Genomic DNA, 14,915 nt, shown 5'->3' with positions numbered 1-14,915 from the left:
GGCCCATGTTCATCTTGGAGTCAATAATGACTCCAAGATCCCTTTCTGCCTCCGTGCTCTCAAGAAGGGAGTTTCCCATTCTATAAGTGTGCTGCTGGTTTCTACTGCCTAAGTGCAGCACCCTGCACTTGTCAGTATTGAAACGCATCCTGTTTATGTCAGCCCACTCCTGTAACCTATCCAGCTCTTGCTGCAATCTTTCCCTCCCTACTAGTGTGCTCACCTCACCCCAAATTTTGGTATCATCAGCGAATTTAAACAGGTTGCATTTCACCCCATTGTCCAAATCGCTGATGAAGAAATTGAACAGTGCAAGCCCAAGGACCCGAGCCCTGGGGGACTCCGCTGCCCACTTCCCCCCAGGTTGAATATGACCCATCCACCACCACCCTCTGAGTACGACCCTTGAGCCAATCTGCACTCCATCTGACTGTGTAGGCATCAATCAATGCCACAGTCGCCTAGTTTTTTAATGAGGATGGGGTGGGAGACAGTGTCAAAGGCCTTGCTGAAGTCTAGAAAGACTATGTCCACGGTGACACCTGCATCCATTGCCTCTGTGACCTGATCATAAAAGGCAATCAGGTTGGTCTGACATGACCTGCCCCTAATGAAAACGTGCTGGTTGCCCTTGAGCATCATCCCTGAAGCCGCCCATCACAGATGTGCTCCTTAAGGATCTTCTCAAAGAGTTTCCCAATGATAGAGGTAAGACTGACGGGCCTATAGTTGCCCGGATTGCCCACCCATGTACATGGCGTAGCAGGGCAGGCAAACACCTACTTGCTCAGACAGTGCAGCTTGCTGGGGGTGCCCACCCAAGTGCCTGGTGCAGGGGGGGAGAGGGAGGGGAGTGTCTGCCCATGCACGTGACCCCCAGGCACTCTGAAGTTGGACAGCCCTGTGCTACGTAACAACAGCTAGGATAATGCTACTCCATGTTCAGCATCTGGGTGTGAGCTGCAGCATCTTTGAGAAAAACATGTATTGTTAATGGAATTACTGCAGTGATGGAGAGCCCTGCACAACCATAACAGTGGATTAATAAATAAAACCATTGACTAGGAAGTTGTTCCAATGGCTAACTATCCACATAAAAAAAGCAAAGACTATATCTTTCTTCAATTCCTTGATGAAGGTTCTCTATTTATAATTACTTTTACAGACAAATGTATCATTAATCAATCCATTAAACTAGTTTTTAATCCACAAATGCAGTGGAGGCAATACTTACCTGCACAGAAAATAAAGTGCTGGACCCTCCAGATCAAAGGCCCAGTGAAAGTGTTAAAAGCCCTACCTACTGTAAAAGATTGCTTTCCCCAGACTGCTCTTCTTCAAAATAGCACTTTCTAGCACCGTTTGTAAAGTGCATTCAGGTTAGAAATAAGCCAAACAGATGTAATTAGCTTATACAACGGCACTACTTATCTCTATGCCAAAATGCAGCGGGAAAATATAAATGCATGAATGGGGGAAGATAATAGGATGACATTTTGCACCGGTTATGTAGTTCAACACCCTGCGTGACCTGCAGCTGATGTAGCAGTGTTAATTGGCTACATGTGAAAGAGATGGGATGTTTTGGACCAAACCAAATCCTATTATCTCACAACTACAAATCATACTGGAATTTCTTTTTTTTACCTCAAGTATTTCCACATCAATTGTAATGAATAATTTGGTGCATCTTCTTAGGGAAATATGTAAATTACTGTGTAATCACAATATTGCAGCAAACAAGATAAATGCAAGAATGATCACCTAAACATCTAATTAGTTTCTCTACACAGTCAGATTTATGCTAGAGCTTCTAATTGCAGCCTAACATTTTAATGAAGGTTTCAACATTGCATAAATAAGACTGACAAACTATAAACAATATTCATTTATTTTATTTATTCCTTTGCTCAAAAACAATTTACCTTTGTAAAACTATTGCACACCTGCTAGGGAAGATATGTTTATGCGCTCTCTGCTACAAATCTAAAGAATTGCCATTATAAATAGCAATGGAAGTACCACAAGCAAATATGGCTGATCCTGTGATAGAAGACCATTGCAAATGAAAACCCTAGGGATAGTTAACATTTTAATATTTAGTCTGAATAGGTCAACAATGCATTTTATGAAAGGAAGAACTGAAAAACGTAAACAGTTTTCTTCACATAGCCTTTTCATCACAGGGGCCTGCATCAATTTTCTCCCGAAGTCAGCTAGCTCCCTAAATGCTCTGCATCCGGGTGGCTCAGTGTTTCTGCAACAGGCACTCTTTGACAAGAGAGTCTGGAAAGCCACGCTTCTTTCCCAGACCTGACATTGGGGGCCTGAAGCCTAAAATCTTGTCACCTATCTCCCAATTATACAAGTTAGTCCAATAAGAGAGATTACTTCATTACATATACCTTGCTCATAGCTTCTTTTCTTTATTTTTTAAATAAAAATCTTGCTTGGTTTTGAAATGCAAATGTAAACGTAAATGTTGGAGATTGTTTTGGAGACAAGGGCTGTTTTTTGTTCTGATGTGATACCAGCAGCATACAATCATTTTGTAGACAATTTCTGCACAGTATTTTTAAGTTGACAAGAATGATTTCCTGCCCAAAGTCATGTGTACTGTAGTGATGTTTTATTTAAGACAATGAGGCCTCACCTTCACTGTTCAATCTTTCCCCCTCCAAATGTATCCCTCTTCTCTGCAAACGTTTTTTCTAAGATACTGCATGTTCAACACGTACTTGGAGGGGAGCATTTATGCCAGAGCCCAGAAGAAGGCCCCATCCTTCTCAGAACAGCTAGTTCTTCAAGACAGACTCACCCACAGCTGCAAGGTAGGCAGCTAGAACGTTATGGCCATGACGTAGTCAAACGTCTGCATATAAAACCGGAACTGGAGTTTGCAAACATGCCAAAGCACCAGCCAAGAAGAACAAGGATAGCAGGGCATGTTGGACATGCAGCCTCAGGGAACAGAAATCTACTGCTTGGTTTGGTACTTTTTTAACCTGGTCTTGAAAAACAGTATACATCGTGCAGGGTCCAAGCTTCTCTTTGACCCACAGACTTTCTGGTGGTATTTTTATTAACACAATTAACAATAAAATGCATCTCAAGCTTTCTTCCCAGATTGCCTGTGCCTATATTTAGTCTCAGGACTGCTTATGACCACCATAGCCCCTCTAGAGATTCATGTCCATCTGTCCCAAACTTGCATAAAGTAACAAACATATTATTTTTATTGAATGTGAGCCTATGGACTCCTCTGTTTCATGTTAAACAAGTAAGTCATGGGAAGGACAGTCTCCTGAGGCACGCTGCTTGCAATCCAGGCAAACGGAAACTCAACATTATCCAGAAAGTCCACATTCTCAGGATGAGAGGTAACAGGCAGACACAGAAATGTATAGCAACCACTATGCAGAAATGCCATCATTTCAGTATGGTAAATCCAATCGCTTGTGAACGCCCTCTGCATCAAAACAGAGCTAACTCCGCATTAACCTATGTTGGCTAATTTTGAACATGCTGCTCACCCTGGGATTGGAATGTGTGTGTTTGAGAGAAACCTTTTCTCTCAAAATATCACTAGTTTTCCCTTTTGTTTTTTGGCACGATGACATTCTCTTATAGACAGGAGCCCATGGATGAAAAACACACGACAATTTTTCGGTGGGGTAGGGAGGAGAAGAGAAGGACACACAGGTTAGTGTTTTATGAATTAAAGAAAAATAAGTGATGCAATTTATATTACATAGTCAGCTTTAATAAATGCAACTCAACTCTGCATAGGTACCAAAATAATTAAAAGGAGAAATTTAACTGGGACAAGCAAAAATTCAGGTATTCTTGATGACTGGGTTCTTCAGTGTTAAATTTAATAAGGATTTAAAGAATGATTTATTTTACTTCTCTTTAATCATGAAAGTAGGGAAGATTTTTTTTATGTGCTGCTCTGCTACTCTTTGTTTAATCCTGCAAATCTTTATCAATGCTCTAATGCAATTCTGTTGCAGGGTGTTTGATTTCCATAATCCCTAAAGCAGAGACATTTATATTTTATGTGAACTGGTTCAGAATACTTTGAAATTTATAACATTGAAATAGTCTCTTACCCTGGATAGAACAGAGATGTAAAGCAACAGAAAATTAGTGCCATACCATTGATTATCTCGGGGGGGGGGTTGCCAGTATTTTTTAACCAATATCTTCTATGAATGGTCCTGTCTGGTAATGATTCTTGGGGTAGATGGAGCTTCACAGTGTGACGATCTGCTGTTCCATTAGTAAAAAAATGAAGCAAAACTTGTAGTGTTGCAGTAATTATCATAAAGAAGTAAGGTTACAAATTACTACATTGTATTTGACACAATAACTGTACATGCAACCACTGCAGAATTAAACCCAGCATTTGAGCAGAAACAAGCAGATATGAACTTGCTGTATGCATACACTAATACATACATCTTCTATGCAGCCTACTTGGCACTCTGCTTTCAGAATTTTGTACTTGATTTTTCTAGTAGCATTTGGAGGAATGAAAGGCCAATCTTCTATGTGTTGAAGTCAATGACAAAACTTTGATAGGTTTGAATGACGCAGGTCAGGTCTTGTATGAACACTGTAAAGGGAATTATTTCAAACTGGTGTAATTTTCTAAAGAGCCTAATTATGTACAGATCAATTTATTTGGCTTGCCCCTTTACCTACTTCTTTACTCTTAGAAATCTGTGATTTAGCAACATCTTATAACCTAATAGAACAGACTTTTCTGCTGAATCCTGCAATCAAAGGAACTATATATATAATAGCATTTATGTAAAAATTGCAAAAAAAAATGTTAAACTCACGAAGTCAACACTCAGGAGTTAGGAAATGCTAAAGTAAAGTGGCTTCTGCAGCCTTTGTTCAGGCTGCTTACAGAGAGATGCACACATTACAGATTTACAGAGCTACAGACCATCAGAGAGCACCAGCATCACAGGCCATTAAACTTCACCAGTTAACCCTGCACTAAGCTCAGTAAAATAGAAACAAAGGATAGGTTGGGATCCATGGGGTTACCGAGTCAGGTTCCTTGCAGTCCCAGGCAATCACATTCTTTAGAGCTTTTTATAAACTGATCTCTCATACAAATAATTATGATTTCTCCACCCTCTACTCCTGCCAGGAGGCTCTTCCAAACGTCCTCGCTCTGCTACCTAGAAACCTCCCAGGTTCCAGCTACATTTATTCGTGCCACTTCTTACCCATTTGTTCTTGTACCACTGTTGACATTTCACTTAAATAGTGCTGCTTCCTTCTCAGCTTTTATTCCTTTATAGAACTTTACAAAACAATGGTTCTGCATCTCTGCTTTGCTATGCTAAACAAGCCAAGCTACATTTCTCCCCTCTCGCTTCCCCTGACCATCCTAGTAGACCTTCTTGGCATCTGATTCAGTTTCTATCAAGCATGTTTCATTAATGCAGTCCTGCTTTTTTATGCCATAAATGAACATATTAAAAGAAGGCTGAAAGGAGACAGGGCATCTCTTTATAAATAGTTCAGTGGATTAAAATTCAAGGAGGGAGAAGAACTGGAATTGAGATTTTTTACCCATCAGAGAAACTAGATTCCAGAACAACTTTCTAAAAGGATTTCTTGTCCTCATTGCTTCTTACTGTTTTTAAGATGGAGCTGGATTAGTTTATGTAAGGAAATATATGACACAATTTCCTGTGATAGCAGGTGGCTGGACTCAGTGACCCAGGAGGTCCCTTACAGTCTCATATTCTCAGGATGCAACATTATTTTATATAAGTAGCTCTGTTATATGGTCCTCCTAATGTAGCAATAAAATCTAAAAAACATCATCTTTTGTTGGGTCAATGCTTGTTTAGAAAAGATATATGTTAGCTACCACACTGAGGAATAAATGAGAACCTCTATTATTAGTTGCATTTGTTCTCCAATCAATATCTATAAAGTTAAAGTCTTCTAGAATGACAGCTCCTATCTGTACTTATCTCCCTAGTTTCTCTGCAATCCATATGAAAATATGACTCAGAGGGTCCATACAGCAACTTTAACAGCTCCTCAAAACTAGCCCTTTTTCCATTCTTTCCCACAGTGATTTTGAACTAAACCAGTTCTGTTTTACCCCTGTTCTCCGTTCTGATTTCTTTATACTCTTATCACCTCATTAATGTACCATTTCCCTCATTTTTACATGTATTTCTGTTTCCTGCGGTAGTCACCACTCTGTTTCTAGTCTAAGAACTGCCATGGGGCAGAGGATTAAGGGGGCCTGGTATGGTATCCCCTAAGGCTGGGGAGCCTCTCTCAAAAAGAACCCTAGCTGAGTTATCTGAGCCCTCTCTGGGAGTGCTGGGCCTTGGCCTTGCAGCTCTGTCACTGCACAGAAGCCAGTTCAGCCCTTCAGAAGTGCCAGTCTCCACTAAGGAAACTGGGTTGGGCATCAGGCAACGAAGAAAAGAGAAGGCTTGGGGGACTTGATGGAAGCCTATAAGTATATAAGGGGTGTGCATCAAGAACTGGGAGAACATCTGTTCACCAGGGCACCCCAAGGGAAGGCAAGGTCTAACAGTCACAAAGTCCTGGAAGACCATTTTAAATTGGACATAAGGAAAAACTTCTTTACTGTCCAAGTCTCCAGTCTGAAACAGACTCCCCGCCAGAAGTGGTGCAAGGACCTACTCTGGACACATTCAAGAAGTGTTTGGATGATAACTTTGCTGGGGTCATCTGACCCCAGCTGACTTCCTACCCATTAGGATGATCTCATGAGGTCCCTTCCAGCCCTGTTGTCTATGAAATCTATGAAATCCATATTTTAAACCTGCAACAGCAGCTCTGCTTGTTTAATCTTTGTTCTGGTGTACAAATAACTTAGTTGCACAGAGATCGTTGAAAGTTTCTAGCAAGAAAGTTTCTAGCAATGGTAGAAAGCCATATTTTCCACTAATCTGATTCTAGCATTAATTTCCCTAAAACTTGCTAAGCTGGCCAAAGTTTGGCAAAGTTATAAGCAATGGAAAAAATGGAAACATAATAGAAAGTGTTAGCCATCTTCAACGTTGTGTGTTTGTCACAGGGCACTAAAGTGTGCCTGCTCCCTTTACGAGCAGAAGCAGCTTATCTAGAGAGCCCTGAGAGCTAGGCAGGGCTCCACAGCTGCAAGTAGCCTGGGCAGTGGGCTAATGAGGGAATTAGCCTGCACCTGTACTGGTCAACTGGCCGGAAGGAGACAGGGCCCTGGGCACATATAAGCCCCAAGGTTGGGGCTGGCTGGAGTTAGTGCTCTGGCTACAGCCAGGAGGAAGCAGCTCTTGCAGAAGAAGCTACTTGGAGCTGCTGGGTTGCCTATTTTGCTGCAGGTAAGACTGGGCTCTAGGAGCTCCTAAAGTACCTCGGGCTAGGAGGCACACATTGCTGAGAGAAAAGCTTGCTTTCTTAAAGGAGCAGAGTGTGGCCTCCAGTCTCATGGTTATGGTTATGTTGTAGCCCAGGGGCTTGTATTCATGTTATGTGGACTGGGATGAAGCTAAGTAGGGAGGAGGCCTCATTGGGCAGACTACCGTGCAGACAGCCCAGAATTGGAGAGGGTGCAGAGACAGGGCTGCAGAGCTCCCAGCAACTAAAGGAGGCTGAGCTGGACTAAGGCCTCATCAAAAGGGACAATGTTTAAATACCACCTGTGCAGCATAGGATGTGGTAAAGAGAAGGTTTTGGAGCCATGCACCTAGGCCATAAGGTTTGGGGTGCCTCACAAGGCAACTACTTATAGCAGGACCCAGCAAGGGGTCTCAAGAACCCACAGGGTTTAGTCAAGTCCATCAGGACTGTGATTGCACAGCAATATGAGGGCAGCCTCCCTATCTATATCTTAACCAACAAGACATGGCAGGTGAGACTACAAAGCGCCCGCAGGATGAAGCTGGCACAGTCACGGAGCCCTGGAGGCATCACGGCCATCCCAGTGTTGCTAACATATCTGTTAATGTTAATCTCTTTCATTATGACTTTCTGGTACTATCAGTTGGGGACATAAGATGGCACAGGAAGAAGCAACAGCTATTTAAACATAAATATTACCAGTTAGCAATCTTGACAAATAATCATGACATCAGAGGTAGAGACTTATGTAAAAGCTACCTGCAGTTGGAAGTTGCAGCTCTAAGCAAACAGGCTGATGCTACAGTTAACAGTCAATCCTTCTTTGCAAGCTGTTGGGCACAAACACCCTTTTTCAGGCAAGAAGGATGCCTGAAAAAGGGTGTTTGTACCCAACAGCTTGCAAAGAACAATTTTTCCAGCTAATTAGTTGGTCCAAGGAAAGATATCGCATCTACCCAAAGAATGTTGTTCACCTGTGTCCTTAGACTAACATGGCTACAACCAACACCCCTGAACCAGTCAATCCTTGGGTATTCTTCCATGTGGATTCTTACCATTTTGACTTGCAGTTTGATTTGTTTGGTGAATGTTTTCTTTGTCTCTCTGATCTAAAGATTCAGAGCATAGCGAGGGTGCTGGTTCAGGCTGCTCAGCATCCTGTAGCAATTCGCTTCCCTTTTCTAAGGTTGATTGCTGGCATGATCTATTACTCCGGCTCCCCACAGGTTTTACCTTTAAAGTAGGGGGACGAGAGAAGAGAGAGAATTATTTAATAATATGCAATATAAATTACTCTAACAAACTATTGAAAAAACAAGTGAAACACTGATGTGTGATTGTTTATTTTTCATCATAAATTTTCCACAGTAAATTTTTTTGAGTGAAGGAAGACACTGAAGTGCCTATGTTGCCTCTCTTTGCCTTTTAACTGCTTTCCCTGATTATACACCCTGTGCCTGTACGTTGGGAGAGAGGAAGGGAAAAAATGAAGGTAGTGGAGGGCACCAAGCCAGAATCCACTTCGGGTTAAGCCAACACAAGTTGATTCCCTTCCTCACATGTAGGAAGCTGATATTTCAAAAGCACATTGCCAATACTATGGACAGTAACAAGGTTAAAAAGTTTGGGGAGCTGCTTCTACAGTACGATTCCCTTTAATGGAGGTTCTCTTCTGTGTTTGTGACTCAAATCTCTACAGGCATAGCCTGTCTAGCTTAAATTCATTGTTACTGGATGCCTGACCTTGCAAGTCCTCAGTTTATGGTGAGGAGGGACTGTATTCTGGAAAGTGCTGACAATGAAAGTTTGGGGAGCTGTAAGTGCTAATTGGCTAAACATGAACTGGCAGCATGGTGTCAAATGTAATGCAATCTCCAGGTCTATGAAGGGAAACACTGAGTAGGAGTAAGGAGGTTATATTATCTCTGTATTTGTCACCAGCAAATGCACAACTGGAATATTATGCCTAGTTCTAGCTCCATAACTGGGGGGGGAAGAGGGGGGATGGTGACCTGCTGAAGCAAGATCTGAGTCCCAAAAATAATTCAAAGATTGAGGAATTTTTTTCTTCAGTCTCAAAGATATTATTAGAATATGTTCATTTTACAGAGAGTCACAAGGGTGACTTAAGCAGTCTGTAAGTACCTACGTGGGGAAACAAGCAGGATCATGAAGAGGGTTTTCCAATCTAGCAGACAAAAGTATAACAAGACCCAATAGCTAGAAGCTGAAGCTAGACATCCAGAATAGAAATATGTTTTAAGCTTACAAATGAGGGTAACTAACCACTGTAGCAGCTTACCAAGACCTGTGTATTCATGATCACCGGACACTTTAGAATCAAAACTAGTTCTTTTTCTAAAAGACATGCTCTCGTTCAAACAGGAATTAATTCGGGGAAGCCTTGTTGTTTATGAAGGACAACATGTCAAACTAAAAGGTTTCGGCAATCTCCTCTGGCTTTATGATCTATGTGTCCCTTTCCCATGAGAATATTTGACAAGCATACTTGGAAAATACTTTGCTTTTGGTAAACTTACTACTTATTTGTAATCTGAACTATGCTGCTGGGTTTTTGGTTGTAGCTGTATTGGTTAATGACATGGGCAGGCAAACATTTTAGCTTTTCTTCTTACCTCTCCAGATGCCCTGGTACTAAGTCTTCTGCCAGAAGGTGGAGGTGGTCCAAGGACCTTGGATCCAAATGCAATGTGTGACACATCTTGAGTTTTACAGTGGCGGATACTGCCTTGTCCTCTATTAAGTAACTGGTCTATTTGCAAGGATTGATTGGGGGAGGAGGGAAAGAAGACGGATTTAAAAGAACTGACTTTAAATGATCATTATGCTTTAAACTGAGTGTAATTATAGGCAGAAAATATCACAGTATTTAAATAGAAAAAGAGGTCTTAAATTCCTCTATTCTTACTCTTATAGTCACTTAGAAATTATTTTTACAAAACATACAGGAAATAAATCCAAGAAATAGCTATGTTTCTCTCTAACAACCCCCAGAGGTATAGATTCAGGCATTATTTTACTGCTAAAAAAATGGATGTATATGCCTTTTCCTTACCATCATATAATTTACCCACTTGAAGCAAAAAGCTCCTGGTCAATATGATTTATTTTTTAATTTAAAAGCTTTTTAATAACTGTGGTTACAAGTATCATGTTTTTTCTACATGACAATGAAAGAATGACAACAAAACAGCTAAGTCTGAATCGGGCAGAAGAAACGGCTCAAATCAGTCAAGAATCAAAGTAAAACAGTAGTTAGTTAGTTACTCAAGGTATTGGTTACAAATCTGAAGTAACTGAAACAAGAATCGCTTCTCTTTCCTTCTACCATCCAGAGACAGCTCAGTTTCTAGTGTTGCCCAGCAGTGCTGTATACAGACCTGAGCAACTTCCCAGTAATTTTTTAAATTCCAGTTTTTAATGAATCTCTAACTTTAAAAAAAAAAAAAAATCCCCCCCAACATGTTGACAACATTTTTAAACAGTTAAAATGCTGTCAGCTGAATAGCTGGTCAAAGCAGGAAAAAACAGATGGAAATTTTGAGTATCAACCTAGTGGTAACTGGCTATGCAGAGGCACACAGCTTCTCTTCGGAGAGCTATGGGCAAGAGGCTATTTTTGTTTGTTTGTTTTGTTTTTTTTTAAGGTTCTCCTAACATTATCTTATCAAAGTCTCTCCCTTCTAAGGATGATAAAGGTGGAGGACATCTTCATAACACAATTACACAGCTCAAGAAAAAGCAATGCTAATAATGCAGTTTTATGGGAAAAGAGACACTTTTCTTCAATGTAAGTTGATATCTATCTTCTGTCTTGATGCAAAATTTCTGTAAAACATTAGTGTTAAAGCAAAATATTCTAAAGTAGTCTAAAATTCATAACAAAGCTAGTTAAATGAAGTCAGATCTACTTGACTTTCTTATTCAGTTAAAAAATTTCTATATTCATACATTCACCAGCACATGGCATAATTCACTTGTAAAATAAAACAAGAGAAGCCCTTGTATGCCATGAGCTTCTTGTTCTCCTCTTCCTTAGCTCATATTCAGTTGCTATTACCAGCTGCCATTTCAAAGATAACCCTTTCCAGTTTACATCAATTTCTTTAATTTGCTGACTGCTTTGGGATGCTGTCCACATACCAATTATAAAAGATGATTAACATAAAAATCTCCATTTATGATCACATGAATTAATTGCCTACATCAACACATACCAGTCACCTGCCATAATGAAAAAACATGTGTAGTTAACAAATAGATGTGATCAAAAATAATTTGGGCTTTGGTTAGTAAACAAGAAAAAAGTTTAGTGGACTGAAAAGAAAAGGTTTTTTTGTTTTTTGCTTTTTTGTTTTTTTTTAATTAAACTAACTTAAACTTATCAAAGCCAGCATGTGCGAAAAGGCCGGCTATCTGAACTCTGAAGGAGGAGCATCCAGAAGCACTCATGTTACTTTCATAGTACAAGGCTAAAAATAAAGATTAGATTAAACCTGTAGCTCAAGGCATTCCATTTTTTTGCTAACTAGAGAAAATGAACTTTGGGCAGGTCAAGGATGTTACCACTAATTATTTTGCCACATTACCAAGGGCTACAAGTCTTTGTAGTTAGATGGTAAAACCTGAGGGCTCTGTCTAATTGTCGTCTTTTGAATAAACACTCGCTTCTCCCTCCAGCTGCATCATTCTCATTATATTAGTCATTTAAAACTTATGTTTCCCCCAAACCCACAGCCTGACCAAAAAAAACTACTGATTTTTCTCAAATACTGTCACGGTGAGGTCAAACTCCAGCCTTCTCTGCTTTCGAACAATAAAATCCATTTGAAACTTTTTACCACAACTCTGGCTTGACTGTCTGGGACCAGAAAACACTACAAATATTATCTGTTTCTGAATATTATTCTTTGATGTTCACATAACAATACTAACCTGTACTTGTTTAAACTTGTTTTTAATGCTTTTGTATTCATTTGAGGGCCCTGCACTACTCTCACATCAAAACAAATGATAAAACTCCTATTAGCTTCAGTATCCTAGGATTGAGCCCTCAAATACTGAAGAGTTGAATCAAAACAGGGCCAAGGGCTAAAAAATTTACAAAAAGTATCAGACATCATCCGTAAGATAAGGGCAGGGGATTAAAAAGAGTTTCCTGAGTAAAATATGGAAAAGTTCTTTAAAATGAAAGGAGGAGGTGGGTGTTTTTAAAGAGAAAAAAAAAAAGTAATTGTAAAAGCCTCCTTTCTCCCACACTATCAAAAGCGTATTTGAGCAGTACAGACTTGCACTCAGTTACCACCTTTTCTGACATGTGAACTTTTATTAGAATAAGCAGAGAAAACAAATGGAACTAGCGAGCAGGAAGTCATGTCTTGTTGGTCTCCTTCCCTGTAATTTTAGTCCTTCCTGAAAAGATCCATTCTGTCAAAGCCACTAAACATGTGAAGTTAACGGAGGCGTACTAAACTAGGGTAACAACTAACACCAGAAACAAAGCCAACTTCACCAGGAAAGAAGTTCAACATCTGTTCCTTAGGAATAAGGATGCCTTAAGTTTCCTAGTGCCCATTACCAGTAAGACCTACACCTGAGTACATATCTGTGGGGTCTTTAGAAGCTGGAGGCCAAGTGCACCTAGCAGAAATGCTGCAACCTTCTAGTTTATTTGAAATCCTTCTCTTTAACTACCCAGCAGCCCTCCAGTTAACTATAAAATCTAGTTTAAAGGCCTCGGAGAGAAATGTGGAATATGCCAAGAGAGTTGCAAGGGCCATCAGTGTAGCTGTCTAGCCACTGACTGACAATGAGAAACCCTTCTAGGCTCTGTTGGGTGGAGATGAACTACAGACCACTTTCCAGCTGTACACAGATGCTTCTCCTGTGGCCCAGGTCCAAACTCAGAACACCAACAGCCCACGAGTTAATTCATCCCACTTGTATATGGCACCCCTAATTTCCAAGATAGCTTTCCAGTTGAGTCTGAACATACCAGCCAAGTACAAATAGAAGAAAAAGGCTTTGCCCAAGAACATACTCCTGTAGCAAAATGCCAGCAAGCAGAGATGACGTACAGAACTGAGGCATCCAAAGAACTGACTCCTGTTTTGGGCAGTGCCGCCACAGCCAGGTGACCCGGGATGGACACCCGAACTCTGGAGCCCCTGGAACTGCGAAAGATCAGATGACCGCACCCGGCCCTAGCATGGCTGGCTTCCTTGCTGGGGGAAGTGAATGACAAGGACGGGGTTTCCTCACCTGTAAGGCTGCGATAGGAGTATTTACAAGTGCCTCTCACAGGCAGGATGAACTGAGAGGATTTGGAAACATGGGGCTGGACCATGAATAGGGAGAGGTTTGGCCGGCATCAGGATGCAGGCTTTGAAATTGCTCTTGTAACTCATGTAGGTCATTCTGGACCAGGTTCATATTACAGCTACAAAACCTATTATGTTATTTGGTGGATGAAAAATTAATTCAGAAGATGTAAGAATAGGAAAAAAACTGAGAGAAATACAGGAAAAAAGTTCTGTAGAATGACATCCGAATGTGGGCATACTACATGCATCTTTGTCAAAAAGGCAACTTTTTTCTTCCTTGGAAGCAGCTAGATAACTTTCCAGGGGGTTTCAGTGTTGCAAATGGACTTTAAATAATATTTTTTTTGGAAATAATGGATGAGTATGCAAAACTAGATTTACATATATAATATCAAAATTTATATTCATAAATATGCTACCAAGGAAGCATGTTTTCCTTCCATTTCAGTTTATTTAATTTATCCTATGAAAATGTAACTATGGTCGAAGAAAAACAAAAGCAAGCAGTGAACCGGGTCCCTCCAGTATTTGAAACGTGTATGCAGCATGAGAAAAAGGTTCGTATTAAACTAGTTGGGCTATAGGCAGTCGTAGCACTGAGATAAAGCCAAGCAACATTAGTAGTATCATTAGTTTTGATACAGACATTTTTACTGTATTTGTTTTAAGTAGATAAAATATTTTTTCTGTTCTTCCATTCCTACAATCAAAAAGTGTAGGTCAAATGAAATATGGCTGCCCTTTCTTTGTATAAGTGAGGGTGGGGGGGAGGAAGTCTAATGCCCTCTGGAAATGAAAGCTCTCAGGCAAACTGAATACTAATTTTTCAGTAAATTACTGGTTTTGATTTGTGCTTAGTGGACCACTACATCCTGTCATTAGTGAGTTGAACTGCTCAATTTCCATAACCAGACTTGATATTGTGCTCAATTAAATTGAGGTCCCATTAATGAAAAAAAAAAGACTTCCTACAGTCCTACATTGACTAACAGTCATTAGTTAATAGGGGCTGGGAATTGAAGGAATTAGCAGTGTAAATTTTTAGTCAAGTTAGACACAATGATTTACTGAATACATGCTGGTTTTATTAATTTCATTTAAAGCATTCAAAACACTACTGCTCCTGAACAGGTTACATTTCTATTTGTAATTCAAGAAAATGAATCCTACATAACA

The 14,915-nt window shown here is 40.2% G+C and overlaps 1 protein-coding gene across 10 annotated transcripts in view; it reads right to left on the bottom strand.

Annotated features, from left to right (window-relative positions):
- The window catches only part of CUNH3orf67 (chromosome unknown C3orf67 homolog), a 154,691-nt gene that overhangs the window by 64,227 nt on the left and 75,549 nt on the right, over positions 1 to 14,915 (bottom strand). For 9 of the 10 annotated variants that reach the window (XM_019504848.1, XM_019504853.1, XM_019504847.1 and 6 more), the window contains 3 exons: positions 10,032 to 10,168; positions 8,451 to 8,628; positions 4,159 to 4,272 (listed from right to left, as the gene is read on the bottom strand). In XM_019504848.1, coding sequence (XP_019360393.1) covers positions 4,159 to 4,272; positions 8,451 to 8,628; positions 10,032 to 10,168 — 429 coding nt within the window. The remainder of the gene's footprint in view (positions 1 to 4,158; positions 4,273 to 8,450; positions 8,629 to 10,031; positions 10,169 to 14,915) is intronic. The other variant, XM_019504851.1, reaches the window with a different exon arrangement.

Source organism: Gavialis gangeticus, unplaced genomic scaffold (genome assembly GCF_001723915.1).
Source record: "Gavialis gangeticus isolate Ggan-Ray unplaced genomic scaffold, GavGan_comp1, whole genome shotgun sequence".
NCBI lineage: Eukaryota > Metazoa > Chordata > Crocodylia > Gavialidae > Gavialis > Gavialis gangeticus.
This window is presented reverse-complemented; position numbering and strand designations above follow the sequence as displayed.